The sequence below is a fragment of the Durio zibethinus genome, chromosome 22 (genome assembly GCF_047325235.1).
Source record: "Durio zibethinus cultivar Kanyao isolate XHJ-2024 chromosome 22, ASM4732523v1, whole genome shotgun sequence".
NCBI lineage: Eukaryota > Viridiplantae > Streptophyta > Magnoliopsida > Malvales > Malvaceae > Durio > Durio zibethinus.
The window spans coordinates 8,355,966-8,373,658 of record NC_143183.1 but is presented as its reverse complement, the minus strand read 5'-3'; the positions used below and the strand labels follow the sequence as shown (position 1 = coordinate 8,373,658).

The window sequence follows — 17,693 nt, the reverse complement described above, 5'->3', positions numbered from 1 at the left end:
TTGAGATCGCTCAACGAGAGCTTGAGATTGAAAAGAAAAGGTTAAAGAAAGAAAAGGTGGCTATGATGGATCAGGTTAACCAATTAAGATATGATTTGATGATGAAAAATGATGCAATACAGAAGTTGACTAAAGAACAAAAAGTATTGAAAGAGGATCTGCAAGATTTGCATAAAAAAAATAAGAAATTAAGGTTGGATAGTAAACCTTTGAAGGGATCCAAGAAGGATGTGGAAGAACTACGAGACATGATGGAATATTGGAAGAACAGAGCTTGAGAGAACAAAGAAATGATCTTCACACTCACCAAAGAGCAACATGAATGGAAAGAAAAACTTTCAGGGGCCTCTGAAAAGGTAACAAGGCACCAAAGAGAAAGTGAAAAGCTAAAAGCTGAGCTAATGAGGGAACAAAGCAAGAACTCCGATTTGCAAAACAAGAAAAAAGCCTTAGAGCATGAATTAATGAGTTTGGAGCTTCAATTGACAAGCAATCAGAGGCACATAAATGAGATTTTGACTGAGTGGCAAGATAGAGAAGATTATTGGGCTCGCACTTGTAATATGAAGGTAGATGCTCGAGAGATGTGGAGAGCAGAAAGTTTAGGGAGGCAGCAATACATCGAACACCTGACTGCTCAAATCTACAAGGCTGTTCAAAAAGCAGGCAACATGGTTGAAAAGGCGAAAGCACTGGAACGAGAGATTGTACCAACCCAAGGCCACAGTCAAAGATTATTACATTTTTTTCATGAAGCTAGGGAGCAATATGCTCAAATCAAATGTTTTTATGGCTTTAATGCAAGAATGATTGGATGATGTGTAAAGACTCCCATGGTTAATGAAAGTTTCTTTTTGTTTCGATCGATCCAAGATAATACCCTAATTTGCATTTCATTCATTTCATGCAGGCATTTTCATACTAACAATAATATCAACGACATTATATCATGAGATCTAATTCGTGGTTGATAAACTAAGGTTCAAGGATAGCAAAACCAAGGAACCACAACCCGTCAATTTCGCATAGATATAATACTCGTTCCCAGACTCGAGCCATGGCAGAAGAGAATACAGCTAGGTTTGAAAGGGTCGAAAGGGTACAAGAGGAGATACAAGAAAGAGTGATGGAAATACAACAAAAAATTGAAGCACAAATGGCTGAATTAAGACAACTGTTGATTGGATCAATGAAAAGAAAAAGAGTCACTGGTGTATCTAGGACAGGAGATGAGGTTAATGTGGAAGAGCCATTATACCCTCCGGGATTCAATCCACCTCAAGTTCAGATTCAAGTTCCTCGGGGTATACACATACAACCACCAAGTGCGCAGCCATACCCCTATGTCAATCATTCTGTAAATCAGCAGTCGACCCACTTGAATGCCAATTCGGGACCCATCCCAGTTGATCCCATCATGGTACCAAATCTTGACGACCCTGTTGAGCAAGAGAAGTCTCACGAAATGTCAGAACCTGTTATAAATTCAAAAATTCAAGACAAATATGACCAGCTTGAAGAGAGGCTTAAAGCGGTTGAAGGTAATGACACTTATGGGGTTATTAACGCCAACGAGCTTAGCCCAGTGCCTGACTTGCTTATCCCACCAAATTTAAGATCCCAGATTTCGAGAAATACGATGGGAAAAAATGTCCATCTGCTTATATCACCATGTTTTGTAGAAAGATGACGGGTTATACCCATAATGACAAACTATTGATACACTATTTTTAGGATAGTTTGACTGGTTTAGCAGCTAAATGGTACGTGCAATTAGATCAAAATAAGATCAGTTCATGGAAAAACTTGGCCAAAGTTTTTCTTGCTCAGTATAAGCACGTCTTGGATACAGCCCCTGATAGACTGTCATTACAAAATATGGAGAAAAAGTTGACGGAAACCTTCAAAGAATACGCACATCGGTGGAGAGATGCAGCAGCCCAAGTACAACCACCACTGACTGAAAAAGAGATAACCGTGCTATTCGTCAATACACTAAAGGCCCCGTATTATGATAGATTGGTGGGAAATGCCACGAAAAACTTCTCTGACATGGTAATTTCAGGGGAGATGATAGAAAATGCTATCAAAAATGGTAAAATTGAAGGGTCTGAAAAGAAGATAGCTACATTAAGGAAGGAAGAGCAGGAGACACATGTTATCACTCACACAAATCCCCCACACTATCCTTTTATTTCATATAACCCACACCCCCATTACTACTCTACCATAAACCAAATCTCTCAACAACCATACCATTACCGAGCCCCCCAACAATCGTTACCTAGATCAAGTTTTAGCCCTCAACCATCCAATTACACCCCAGCACCTCCAGCTCAACCATTTACTCGACCAACCTACCCAAACAGCAATCAAAGAAACTCACAAAATAATAACAATCGAGAAAGACCTCATTTTGACCCAATTCCTATGACATACACAAATTTGTATCCTCGACTTGTTGAAAGATATCTGCTTGCTCCTGTTATTATTGAACCTTTGAAACCTCCGTTTCCTAAATGGTATGACCCCAATGCACATTGTGATTATCATTATGGGAATCCAGGTCATTCCACTGAGCATTGTATTACTTTAAAGCATAAAGTGCAGGGGTTAATCAATGAAGGAGTATTAAATTTTGATACCAGCCAACAAGGGACTCCAAATGTCAATGGAAACCCTCTACCAAATCATGCCAGACCATCAATAAATACTTTGATTGATGGGCAAACAAGTTACGTGAAAAGAAGAATAAAAGAGGTCAAAACTCATATGGCTAAAGTGTTTGAAACCTTGGTCAAAGCTGACATGCTGAAGTCGATAGAACCTCAAAATTACTCTGAAGCGGTTAACTCAACTGAAAGCTGCCATTATCATAGAGGTGCTCTAGGGCATTTTATCAAAAATTGTCACCAATTTCGTCAAGAGGTGCAAAAAATTGATGGATGAAGGTCGAATAGAGTTTTACCAAGAGAGAGAAGAGTTGGTGAAAGTGTCTACCATTGATTCAAAGAATAAGTTTGGGCGTAGACCAGTAACTATCTATTATGATGAGAAGCCAACATCGAAGCTAGAAAAACCCGTCTCTCGACCAGTAGTGACAATTAAAGTTTTTGGCCCTTTTCCATATCAGAATGATAAAGCAGTACCTTGGAAGTACGATTATGATGTCGTAGTCAACCCAGATACTGCCAACATAACGGGTGTAGGAGGCATAACTCGAAGTGGGAGGTGTTATACCCCAGAAGCTCTAGAAAAAGCTAGAAATGAGAAAGCCAAGGTAGGAGAAGAAAATGAAAGTCAGAGTGGTCTTGACACAACCCTAGAAAAAAAATGGCAGAAGCCAGTATCTGAGAGTGAAGCAGGTGAATTTTTAAAGTTAATAAAACATAGCGAGTATAGCATGGTAGAACAGCTTAACAAGATGCCAGCTAGAATTTCGTTATTGTCATTATTGCTCAGTTCAAAGTCACACCGTAATGCTTTGCTGAAAGTGTTAAATCAAGCATATGTGTCTCACAATGCTTCTGTTGAATATGTGGAACAGCTTGTTGGCAATCTGACGATTTCAAACTATATCTCTTTCGATGATGAAGAGATTCCTCCTGAAGGTAGAGGAAGTACCAGGGTTCTTCACATTACTGTGAAATGTAAAAGTCATATAATGGCTAAGGTTTTGATTGATAATGGCTCATCCATCAATGTTATACCTGCGACTACTCTGGCAAAACTCCCTGTTGATGGATCTTATATAAAACCTAGTCATATGATAGTGAGAGCCTTTGATGGAACCAGAAGAGAAGTGTTGGGAGATATAGAAGTGCCATTGTAGATTGGCCCATGTACTTTCAATGTGAAATTTCAAGTTATGGATATCTCTCCTTCATATAGTTGTTTATTGGGTAGACCGTGGATCCATATGGCAGGTGCTGTCCCATCCTCATTACATCAAAAAGTCAAATTTATTGTTGAAGGGAAGCTAACATGTGTGGCAGGAGAAGAAGATTTATTGGTAACTCAACCGATAAATACTCCTTATGTGGAATCAGTAGACGAAGCTTTAGAATGCTCTTATAGATCTTTCAAGATTGCCAATGCAACATATATAGCTGAAAGATCTAAATTATATTCACCACACTTATCTGTGACTACTAAAATGGTAGTCAAACAGCTTACCAAGATGGGATGGCGACCTGAAGTCGAACTTGGGAAGAACCTGCAAGGAATTACGAAGCCATCGACCATATATGAAAAGAGAGACAGGTTTGGCTTGGGATATAAGCCAACAAGAGGGGACAGAGTAAGAATGATGAATGAGAAAAGAGATAAGAGGATAGCTAATCTTAAAAGATATGAGCTGGAGTCAGAGCCGATAGTCATTCCATACCTTTATGATTCTTTTCACTCGGGAGGATACATTTATTCAGATTTACCGAGAGCCCCAAGTGCAGGATTCATGGAAAAATTTTCAGAGCTGGCCATTCAAATGGTGGATGATGGAGAAAAGAAGAGTCAAAGTGAAGAGCTATTCGTGTACCCTTATCCTTCAGATTTTGAGTTGGATAATTGGAAAGTTACAGAGTTGCCTGTTGCCTTTAAAACTTTGGAAAAGTAATGTGAAACTTAAAATCTCTAATTACTTTCTACGAGTATTAGGAGATCTTTTATGGTGTGTTTATGTTTGTCATTTTAATAAAAGACTTAGAAGATGAATCTGTATTTTTTCTGTCATTTTTATCTTCATTTTACCTTTCATCCTTTTCTTTCCTACATTTTCTTGCCATTCCATTTTTGTGTGCCAATATTCTCTTCATATTACCCTTTGCAGGGTCTCAAACAATGAACACGAGGATAATCATGGCATTAATCTCGGATTTGATTTTGAAAACTTAATTCATGTTGATGAACTTGATAATGAGGAAGATTCAGATAACTATACACTGCCTCTTGATTTGTTAAAATTAATAGAACATGAAGATAAGCCAATTGAACCTCACCAAGAAATTACTGAATCAATAAATTTGAGAGATGGTGAGAATAAAAGAGAGGTCAAAGTTGGTACATCTCTTTTACCAGCTGAAAGACAGAAGCTAGAAGAGCTGCTATGAGAATATATAGATGTGTTCGCATGGACTTACCAGGATATGCCAGGATTCAGCACTGATATTGTAGAGCACAAGTTACCTTTAAAACCAGGATGTAAGCCGATGCAGCAAAAGCTAAGGCGCATGAAACCAGAGATGCTGCTGAAAATTAAAGAGGAAGTGAAGAAACAATTCGATGCTGGATTTTTAGAAGTGGCAAAATATCCTGAATGGGTAGCCAACATAGTGCCAGTTCCTAAGAAGGATGGAAAAGTGAGAATGTGTGTTGATTATCGAGATTTGAATAGAGCAAGCCCTAAGGATAACTTTCCTTAACCTCACATCAATACTCTAGTGGATAATACTGCTAGGGACTCTACATTTTCCTTTATGGATGGTTTCTCAGGCTATAATCATATCAAAATGGCTCAAGATGATATGGAGAAAACTACATTTGTGACCATGTGGGGAACATTTTGTTACAAAGTCATGCCTTTTGGGTTGAAAAATGCTGGTGCTACTTATCAAAGAGCAATGGTGACTCTTTTTCATGACATGATGCATAAAGAGATAGAAGTGTATGTAGATGATATGATTGCAAAATCTCGTGAAGGAAAGGATCATATAGTTAGTCTCAAAAAGCTGTTCGACAGGTTGAGAAGATTTCAGTTGAAGTTGAATCCTGCCAAATGTACATTTGGAGCCAAATCAGGAAAACTATTAGGCTTTGTAGTCAGTGAAAAAGGAATTGAAGTTGATCCAGATAAGATACAAGCCATTCAAAACTTATCTCCTCTTCATACCTCAAAAGAAGTGCGAGGCTTCTTAGGGAGATTAAATTATATTGCTCGCTTCATCTCTCAACTCACTTATAAGTGTGATCCTATTTTCAAGCTTCTCAAAAAACATGATCCTGGAGAATGGAATGATGAATGCCAAGAAGCTTTTGATAAGATCAAAGAATACTTGTCAAATCCACCTGTGTTGGTGCCACCAATGCCAAGAAAACCTTTGATTTTGTACTTAATAGTGTATGAAAATTTAATGGGATGTGTGCTGGGACAAAGAGATGAAACCGATAAGAAAGAACGAGCAATTTACTACTTGAGCAAGAAGTTCACTGATTATGAGTCAAAGTATTCACCATTAGAGAAGATGTGTTGTGCATTAACCTGGATAGCTCGAAGGCTTAGACAATACATGCTTTATCACACTACTTGGCTCATAGCAAAGCTAGATCCTATTAAGTATATCTTTGAAAAGCCCTCGTTGACAGGAAGAATAGCACGGTGGCAAGTTATGCTTTCAGAATATGATATCATTTACGTGACTCAAAAAGCTATTAAAGGGAGTGCAATAGCTGAATTCCTTGCTGATCGTGCAGTCGAAGATTATGAGCCAATGAAATTAGATTTTCTTGATGAGGATGTGATGGCCATTGAAAAAAATGAACCTGTTGAAAAATCATGGAAGATGTATTTTGATGGAGTTGCTAATGCTTTGGGTCATGGTATTGGGGCAATTTTGATATCTCCTGATGGACATTATTACCCCATCATAGCCAGATTAAATTTTAATTGCACAAACAATGTGGCTGAATATGAGGCCTGTGTTATGGGTTTACAAGCAGCAATTGAAAAGAAGATCAAAGTGTTAGATGTGTTTGGAGATTCAGCTTTAGTCATATATCAGTTACGAGGTGAATGGGAAACAAGAGACTCTAAGTTGATTCGATACCATAAATACATCTCTGAGTTGGTCAAGCAATTTAAAGAAGTTCAGTTTGAGCATCTACCTAGAGAGGAAAACCAAATTGCTGATGCACTGGCTACTCTAGCTGCAATGATCAAAATAGATGCAAATACTGAAATCCAACCCATCAAGCTGGATGTGAAAGATGTACCAGCACATTGCTCAGGTGTTGAAAAAGAAATTGATGGAAGGCCATGGTATCATGATATCATGCAATACATTAAAAGCTAGCGGTACCCAGAACATGCAACAGAAAATGATAAAAGGACTATTAGAAGATTGGCTATGCATTTCTTCATTGACGGAGATATCCTTTACAAAAGAGGTCGAGATCAAGTGCTCTTAAGACGTGTAAATGCAGCTGAAGCAAAGAAGATTATTGAAGAAGTGCATGATGGAGTTTGTGGGGCACATGCAAATGGTCATATGATGGCTAGACAAATTATGAGGGCTGGCTATTATTGGTTGACAATGGAAAGTGACTGTATTGATTATGCTAGGAGATGTCATAAATGTCAGATTTATGCTGACAAGATTCATGCTCCACCATCAACATTACATGTTTTAGCTCCTCCCTGGCCATTCTCAATGTAGGGCATGGATATCATTGGTCCCATCACTCCAAAAGCTTCGAATGGGTATAGATTCATTTTTGTGATTATTGATTACTTCACCAAATGGGTAGAGGCTGCATCATATGCTAGCGTGACCCGATCTGTGGTATGTAAGTTCATAAAAAGAGAGATAATATGCAGATATGGGCTTCCGAAGATAATTATTTTTGATAATGCCAAAAACTTGAACAACAAAATGATGAATGAAGTATGACTCAGTTCAAGATCCGTCATCGTAATTCGACACCATATCGTCCAAAAATGAATGGGGTAGTGGAGGCTGCGAATAAGAATATCAAGAGAATCCTGGAGAAAATGACTGAAACTTACAAAGATTGGCATGAGAAGTTGTTTTTTGTCTTGCATGCCTATAGAACATCAGTCAGAACGTCTACTGGAGCCACACCGTTCTCTTTGGTATATGGTATGGAAGCTGTGCTACCAGTCGAAGTGGAAATTCCCTCACTGAGAGTCCTGATGGAGGTGGAGTTAGAGGAAGCAGAATGGGTCCAAAATCGCTACGAGCAGTTAAACCTCATTGAAGAGAAAAGACTGCCAGCACTTTGTCATGGTCAATTATATCAAAAGAGGATGATGAGAGCACATGACAAGAAAACTCATCCCCGTTGCTTTAGGGAAGGAGACTTAGTGCTAAAAAGATTCCTTCCAAATCAACATGATAATCGGAAGAAATGGACACCAAATTGGGAAGGCTCGTATGTGGTGAAAAAGGCTTTTTCTGGCGGGGCATTAATTTTGGTAGAAATGGACGGAGGTGATTTGCCTACCCCAATAAATTCAGATGTTGTGAAGAAATATTTTGCTTAAAAAAAAAAGAAAAAAAGAAAAAATGATGACTTATCTAAGTTGAAAACCTGAAAAGGTGGCTTAGATGTGAAGTAAAAGCATCATCAAGAAAAGATCTCACAATGCAGGGGCAAGTGTAGTTTGATGAACTCTAAATAATCAAGGAAGTCATCTGATTTAGTTTTAGAGAAAGAATCTGGGAATATTTTGTTCATGATTATCTTGTGGTCATTCTTTTGACACCTTTATTTCAACTCAAACACTTTGACATACACTTGTTATCAGCCATAAGAAATACATTATCCTTCATTTGAAATAATGCCTATCATTTCCTTTATCCTTATTTGATATTTTTTATCCATCAGAGAAATGTGTGATTGCATTTTATTTGTCTTGAACTTAAAATGATGAAAAGAAAAACAAACATCTCAGCATTACTTTTAAAGTTGACAAAGGCAAATGAAAAAGGATGAGAAAAGCATGACAACACATTGATGTTGCAGACTTTTGAAGAAAAAATATTGTGGTCAGATGTTGAAGACAGATTGGTCATATAAGAATTCGGATAAAAGAAGCCGAAAGTGAGAGATTTCGAGAACCTTTTACTACAATGAATGATTTTGATTGCATTGCATCATGAGCACTCAGTACATGCATCCATGAAAACTTGTAACAAAGATAGAAATTTTCCTTTTCTTAATGAAAAAATAAGATTTTGGTAAAGACAATGATCAAACAAAGGAATTCAAAAGAGAGAAATTTACTTGTTCAAAGATGAAAACTCAAAGTTGAAAACAGCTGAGAATTTTAAAGTTGTGGAGCCTCTGTTGAGAAGAGCTTTTTCAAGAAAAGATTTTAAAGTCGTTGAGCCTCTGCTGAGAGGAGCTTTTCCAAGAAAGAATTTTAAAGTTGTTGAGCCTCTGCTGAGAGGAGCTTTTCCAAAAAGAAAGAATTTTAAAGTTGTAAAGCCTCTGTTGAGATGAGCTTTTTCAAGAAAAGATTTTAAAGTCGTTGAGCCTCTGCTGAGAGGAGCTTTTTCAAGAAAAGATTTTAAAGTCGTTGAGCCTCTGCTGAGAGGAGCTTTTCCAAGAAAGAATTTTAAAGTTGTTGAGCCTCTGCTGAGAGGAGCTTTTCCAAAAAGAAAGAATTTTAAAGTTGTAGAGCCTCTGTTGAGAGGAGCTTTTTCAAGAAAAAATTTTAAAGTTGTGGAGCCTCTGTTGAGAGGAGCTTTTTCAAGAAGAAATTTTAAAGTTGTTGAGCCTCTGCTAAGAGGAGCTTTTCCAAGAAAGAATTTTAAAGTTGTAGAGCCTTTGTTGAGAGGAGTTTTTTTCAAGAAAAAATTTTAAAGTTGTGGAGCCTCTGTTGAGAGGAGCTTTTTCAAGAAGAAATTTTAAAGTTGTTGAGCCTCTGCTGAGAGGAGCTTTTCCAAATGAGAATTTTAAAGTTGTGGAGCCTCTGTTGAGAAGAGCTTTTCCGAAATGAGAATTTTTAAAGTTGTGGAGCCTCTGTTGAGAGGAGCTTTTTCAAGAAAGAATTTTAAAGTTGTTGAGCCTCTGCTGAGAGGAGCCTTTCCAAAATGAAATTTTAAAGTTGTGGAACCTCTGCTGAGAGGAGCTTTTTCAAGATGAGAATTTTAAAGTTGTGGAGCCTCTGCTGAGAGGAGCCTTTCCAAAATGAAATTTTAAAGTTGTGGAACCTCTGCTGAGAGGAGCTTTTTCAAGATGAGAATTTTAAAGTTGTGGAGCCTCTGTTGAGAGGAGCTTTTCCAAGATGAGAATTTTAAAGTTGTGGAGCCTCTGTTGAGAGGAGCTTTTTCGAAATGAGAATTTTTAAAGTTGTGGAGCCTCTGTTGAGAGGAGCTTTTTCAAGAAAGAATTTTAAAGTTGTTGAGCCTCTGCTGAGAGGAGCCTTTCCAAAATGAAATTTTAAAGTTATGAAACCTCTGCTGAGAGGAGCTTTTCCGAAATGAGAATTTTTAAAGTTGTAGAGCCTCTGTTGAGAGGAGCTTTTTCAAGAAAGAATTTTAAAGTTGTTGAGCCTCTGCTGAGAGGAGCCTTTCCAAAATGAAATTTTAAAGTTGTGGAACCTCTGCTGAGAGGAGCTTTTTCAAGATGAGAATTTTAAAGTTGTGGAGCCTCTGTTGAGAGGAGCTTTTCCAAGATGAGAATTTTAAAGTTGTGGAGCCTCTGTTGAGAGGAGCTTTTCCGAAATGAGAATTTTTAAAGTTGTGGAGCCTCTGTTGAGAGGAGCTTTTTCAAGAAAGAATTTTAAAGTTGTTGAGCCTCTGCTGAGAGGAGCCATTCCAAAATGAAATTTTAAAGTTATGAAACCTCTGCTGAGAGGAGCTTTTCCGAAATGAGAATTTTTAAAGTTGTAGAGCCTCTGTTGAGAGGAGCTTTTTCAAGAAAGAATTTTAAAGTTGTTGAGCCTCTGCTGAGAGGAGCCTTTCCAAAATGAAATTTTAAAGTTGTGGAACCTCTGCTGAGAGGAGCTTTTCCAAATAAGATTTTTAAAGTTGTGGAGCCTCTGTTGAGAGGAGCTTTTTCAAGAAAGAAATTTTAAAGTTGTTGAGCCTCTGCTGAGAGGAGCTTTTCCAAATGAGATTTTTTTAAGTTGTGGAGCCTCTGTTGAGAGGAGCTTTTTCAAGAAAGAAATTTTGAAGTTGTTAAGCCTCTGCTGAGAGGAGCTTTTCCGAAATAGAATTTTAAAGTTATGGAACCTCTGTTGAGAGGAGCTTTTTCAAGAAAAAATTTTAAAGTTGATTGAGCCTCTGCTAAGAGGAGCCCTTTTCTGTAAAACCAAAAAAAATAACACGATTTATTTTCGGACAAAATCGTTGTCTTTGTCTTTGCCCTATTCCTGATTCTCAGAAACGTGCAAAGAGGGGCAGCTGTAGACACCGATTTTGTCCGGGTCTACTGTTTTATTTTTTATAATAATAATATTTAACAAAACAAAACAAAAAAAGAAAAAAAAACAAAACAAGTAAACAAAAAAAAAAAGAAGTCAAGGAGTTGGTGCGATGCCGAGCTGCCTCGACCAACTCCTTGACCAACTCCTTATCAGCAACCCAACCAGCCCCCCGACCAGTTTCCTGCCAGCCACCCTATAGCTACCAACTAACCACCCTACAGCCAGCAAAATCCCACTTAATTGAAACTCTATAAAATCAACACATAAACTCAAAAAAAAAAAAAAAAGGAAAACAGGAAAAAAATTTTCAGGTGAGAGTTCTGAAACAAAAAAATTTTTCCAGTTTGAGAGTTTAGGAACGAAAATTTCGATCTACCCACCCAAACACCCAAAATACCCAAACACAAAAATCAACCGAAAACAACCACAAACAGAACCGCCACAAAAAAAACCAAAACAGAAACAAAAAATAAAAAAATACACAGTCCTCACCTACGACGAGGAACCTCAGCGCCAAGCTTCTTACACGAAGAAGAGAAAGAAAGGTCAGCTTCAAAAAAAAAAAAAAAAAAAGAACGCAAAAAAAATATTTTTTTTTTTGGGCCGAAACTTTGAAGACAGATCTAGGAATTTTGAGACTCCTTTTGGTGAAAAGGAGGTCAGATCTACGCTCAGGGGGTCGAGAAGAGCTTGTGGGAGAATTTTAGAATTTTTCGACCACCGGAGACGGCGGCCGGAGACCGAAGGCGACGACGGACGGCGGCGGCACCAACGGTTGACCGACGATCTGCTGAAGAAGAAGGAAAAAAGTTTTTTTTTTTTTTTTTTTTGGAAAAATGAAAAACTGACCCAAAAAAAAAATTTGAGCCTTTTATATAAACTGCCAAAATCAAAACGACGTCGTTTCATTAAAGGCACAAAATGACGTCGTTTTAAGCCCGAAGATCCGCGCGTCAACCCGCGACCCGACCCGGGGTCCGCGCGCCAGACCCGCACCCGCTTCCTTCATCCGCTCTGCCCGATCTGACTGGACCGAACCGAACCGTCAGACAAAATCGAACCGATACTGAACCGCCGAACCAACCAGACCGAATCGAAACGCCGATCCAACCACCGAACCGGTCAGACCGCCCGGACCAGCGTTGATCAGACCGTTGACCGGTGCGGTTCAGGTAAAAAAAAAATTTTTTTTTTATTTTGTAATTTTTTTTATTATTATTTTTTTGGTTATTTTAAATATATTTTTATATTTATGCATGATAAATTTATAAATTTGTTAGAATAAATGTTTAATCGTTTTAATAATAATAAAATTAAAAACAAATAATAATGAAAATATATTAAAATGCTTTAAAATAATAATAATAATTTTCTCTGCCTAGATGTTGGAGGGAATAAAAATATTTTTCTAAAACAATAATTCTGCCTAGATGTTGGGGAATTATTGTTAATAATAAATAAACATAAGAAATTTTTAATTAATTTTCAAAAATTATTAAAATCGAACTTGCTTAAAAAATCCGCCTAGATGTTGGAGATTTTTAGAGATATTCGTATTTTCTTAAAAACGAAACCTTAAGCGCTATTTCTTAATCCTAGGTTTCTAAAACCCTTAAAAATCCAAAATCCATTAAATCCAAAACCGCTCGAAATCCAAAATCCTTGAAGTCCAAAGTCCGAAAAATCCTAAGGACACGTGTGAGAATTCTATTGGAAGCAATTTGTTCCCGAATGTCGCCTAGATGATGGGGTATTTAGGAAATTTTACTTCATTAAGTCTTTTCACACGAGTTCATAATTCATATTAATAATAAGATTAATAAATAAAAAGTATAATAAAATTGAGATTTTAAATATAAACAGTCGCACCTAAGCTCTGCCTAGATGTTGGAGAGTCGGGGTGGTCTCATTATATTTAAGAATCCAACTCTTAAATTGTATTTTATTAATAATAAGATTAATAAATAAAAAAGTATAATAAAATTGGGATCTTAAATATAAACAGTCACACCTAAGCTCTGCCTAGATGTTGGAGAGTCGGGGTGGTCTCATTATATTTAAGAATCCAACTCTTAAATTGCATTTCATTTTACATGACATTCATTAGCATACATACGTTATCGTATTATCATCAATAATTGTCTGCATTATTCTCTCTTTAATTTACTCATGGTACTCTGCCTAGATGTTGGAGAGTCATCAACAATTTTTTGTAAAGAGTGTTATTTCATTTTAAGGATTGTTGTGTTAAATCTTAAGCGAAAAGGGTCTCATTATATTTTGGGTCCGGGAGTCGATTACGCGTGGCGAAGGATTAGCCGGACCCAACCTGATTTTTCGTAGACCAAAATATATCTTTTTGATAAACTTTAAACAACCCGTTTTTATAGTTTTATTAAAAAGATAAACTTTTGGGTGGCCAATCACACCCTAATAAAGAATGGTGGTGACTCCCTCTTTTTTTTTATTTTTTTCAATTTTAAAACAACTCGTTTTTATGTCTGGCGGTCTCAAAACTGTTACGACATTTTGTATTATGAGTGTGTAAGCTTAAGGGGGAGGATAACCCTTAAGAGTGTATGTTGTTGAGTTGAAAAGCTTTGTGAAAGCTTAGTTGTAATCTTCATCAAATAGTGGATTGAACTCTTTAGCAGGAAATGCTAAGGGAGAGGACGTAGGTGCCTAAGAAAGGACTGAACCTCTATAAATCTTGGTGTTAAATTCTCTAACCCTATCACTTGTTTATATTCATCTATTGTGCTTATCTATTTTGATAATTTGTGGTTACTGAATATTATCTTTGAAGATTTTATTAAAACCAATTCACCCCCCATCTTAGTTTATTCCAAGTCTTTGAGCTAACAAAGAATAATGTTGAGTTTAAAATAAAAATATGAATGTTTGTGTATTTTTTAATTATTATTATTGCTTGAAAAATAAATGGAAGATAGTATTTTTTAAGCAAAAATGATTTTGGAAAGCCTACCTAGATATTAAAGAGAATCCAAATCATGTTTTGAAGGATTAATTTTCTTAAATTCTACCTAGATATTAGAAAATTAAATGAATTTTCACTTCACAAAAATAATAAAAAAGGGAGTTTATTTCATTCTTAATTTCCTCTGAAAAAAGTAATGATAGTAAATAATAATGGACATGATAAATGTGAGGTTATATAAGGTAGGATCATTGATAATATTAATGTTGTTTATTTATCTTGTATTGCATTTTATGATTTGGCATTTCAATACTTTAAAATAAAATCTATTTTCACATATTAAAATGGTTAATGTACTAATAACCTTAGCATTAATAGATATTTGCATATCATTTGAGAGTTAAAATTTTAAAAATTTTCATGATTTTTGCTCAATAATGAAGTAAATTGGTGATTTTTAGTTTTGCATAAAGAAATGGAATACTTTGAACGTCAACACCAAGTCCCATGCAAACCATGCAAATGTGGTAAAATGAGGCCAAGCATGCAAAGATGTGATCCAAAGGTGACATGTAAGTCTAGCCCTTCAAGAGGCCAAATCAAGATTGAATTTTTTGGAGAATCCCATGATTTATGCAAATCAAGGAAATTAGGTTTTAAATGCTGATTTGTTGACCAAAAGCATTTCTTGGAATTCATATTTTGGGTGGCAAAGGTATTGAAGGTAAGAGTATAACTAGAATTAATCACAATCCTTTAATCAGTGGAATTACAATTGATTACTTACAAAAGACAATAGTGTCCAAATTTATCCCCTATTATCCAAAACTTACACAATAAATATGCCATATACTCTTATTGTAAAAAGAACCTAATCCCTCCTTCCATATCCCATCTTCCATCACCGAAACCCTTTTTCTTTTCTTTCTTATTTTAGTTTTCTTTTAGTTATTTTCTTTTTCATTTGGCTAAGGTGAAAGCTTAGACTTTTCTTTTGTTCTCTTATTTCTAATTTAATGCTAAGTTTCTTTTACAATTACAAAAACTCTCTTTTATTTGTTTAATGCATGACCACTATTTTCTTTAAGCATTGTCGTTTCTTCTAGTTTGTTCATTGGTCTAGGTTCAATTTAACTTTTTCAAAAGCAATCTGTTTTATTTACTTTTTAAATTTTACAAGCACTCTTATTTCTTTTTAAGCACATTCATGAAAATAGTCATTAAGACCTAGCCAAAATATTGGAGGACTTTTCAATAATTACTTTTCACGAAGAAATTTTAAGCCAGATTTTAAGAAATATCATGAGAACTCTAAGTAGATAAATATTTTTAAAATTCTATCTAGATATTGGAGAATTAAAAAATATTTTGATACAAAAAACTCTTAACTTATTCCCAAATAAAAGATTTTTTAAAAAAAAATTATAACAAAATTAAATATGTATTATGAGTTTAATTAATTGTCTGCATTTCATTTACATTTGTGTTGTGCCTTTGTTCCATACGATATTTGATGGCATTTCATTTTTGTCAAAAAAGATTATCTTATTTTAGAATCATCTTTAAATAATAAAAATTTAATATTTTTAATTAAAAATAATTTTTGAGATCCTGCCTAGATATTAGAGGGCTTCTCAATTATTATTATTTATGAAAGAATATTATGTGAAAATTTTAAGGGATTAGTATGAAGATTCCACGTAAAGAAATATTCTTTAAAATTTTACTTAGATATTGGAGAATCAAAAAATGTTTCAACACTAAAAATTTTCATCTTATCTTTAAATAAAAGGTTTTTTAAAAAATGGATATTCATGTAAAAATAAAATTGGAAGGAATCATTTTTAAATACTATAGTTAAGACCATATTGATAAATATTAAGGATAACATGTGATCAATTGGTACCAATTTTAATGGATACTGTGGGGGTGTTAATCCTTCCTTATGCATAATTCACTCCTTAACTCAGCATTATTTTCATAGGCCGAAATTATCTTTTTGATAAACTTTGAACTCATTTTATTGTTTTATAAAAAGGATAAACTTTTTAGGTGCCTAATGATACCTTATAAAAAGATTAGTGACGACTTCTTTTATTTTGAAAACTTATAAAATTTTCATCTAGTAGTCTCCAAAACTATTATGATAGCTTAATGACTTCACTGGGAATGTCATTTTTTAAAGAGAGTCGGGTAAAAAATTGATCACATGTCATCTTAGGTTTTAATTAATAGTCTTAATTAATATTTAAATTTGATTTTCATTTTCTTAAAAAAAAATGTTTTGCATTGCATACATATTTTAATTGTGCCATTTATTTTATGTTTTTTATGTTTTTCTTATGTGTACTATTTTTAATGAATTATAGGGCATTTAGGATAAGAGTATTTTTTGTAGGGAAATGTTAAAGGTTTGTTTGTTCTTTCACACACACAATCACGTGCATTGCATGCATAAACTCTATACCCAAGCATTTACCTTTTTAGGAAAAAGTGAACTACCTACACTCTCGTAAAATGAATACCTCTGCCATGGCTAGTGAAATGCTTTTACTCAGATTGAACCATTTCTATTTGTAACCTATAATGGGTAAGGATTATGATACTTCATTAGTTTGTGATGGACTATGATGTAAGAAATAATTTAAGAACCATTAGATACATAAATCCTCAGCTTAGCATTAATTGAGCCTTAGGGACCAGCTTTCGGTAAAACCTTGTCAAACCTTTTATGGAAATTACCTGAATTAGGACATGTAAGGAACACTAGGATACAATTTGTATTTTAGAGGTAATAATAATGAAAAAGAAACTAATTTTTTTTTAAAAAAAGAAATAGAAAAAATGATTCTAATGAAAATTTTTTTTGACGTACTATTTGATTTGTCTAGCACTTATTTGAGAATTGCATCTTCGAAAAAAATGTTTTTATTCATACTTTTCAACGAAAAGGAAAAACCCAAAAAAAAGAAAAAATAAACAGAAAGAGTTTTTCTTAATTTCTTTGTTAGCAAAATAAGAAGTAAAAACGTGACAAAAATGAAGTATTGGAAAAAAGCTTTTATCCATTTTGTTTCAACCCAAATTTATTTTTGAATGAATTTCAAATAAAGATATTTTGTACTTTTTTTACCCATATTTTAAATAAAAAAAAGTTTTGGGACTAATCAAGTAGTCTAGCGAGCCTTGCAAAAAAAAATGATCTTGTAAAAAGTTAAAAAAAAAAACAAAAATAATTTTTTTCTTTTAAAAAACAAGGAAAGAGAAGAGGTTTTTCTTAAATTCACTGTTTTTTGGCCAAATAAAAAAATTTTGAATCCTAGTTATTCTGTATGATTCTTTTTGAATTCTCCCTCTTTCTAGAAAAAAAAAGTTCTAAGTTTGAGTGTTGTTTAGTTTATCTTTTTTACATACATTTTCATCATGCTTTTAAGTTGAGAATAATAAGATAGTACAAACATTCTATCTTATACACATTTTGATAAAATGGTACATGCACTCCATCTCATGCACATCTTAATACATAGTATATGCATTCCATCTCATACACGTCTTAATAGGTATAGTACATGCAATCTATCTTAA

At 34.9% G+C, this 17,693-nt stretch overlaps 1 protein-coding gene across 1 annotated transcript; it reads left to right on the top strand.

Moving 5' to 3' along the window:
- The first annotated feature begins 290 nt into the window (after positions 1-290).
- LOC149512526 (uncharacterized) lies at positions 291-8,491 on the top strand. Its single transcript, XM_089751465.1, is given in 7 exon segments — positions 291-726; positions 981-1,080; positions 1,198-1,541; positions 1,592-2,940; positions 2,942-4,611; positions 4,724-7,659; positions 7,662-8,491. Coding segments are annotated over 7 exon segments (7,452 nt in total). The 3' UTR covers positions 8,279-8,491.
- The last annotated feature ends 9,202 nt before the right edge of the window (positions 8,492-17,693 follow it).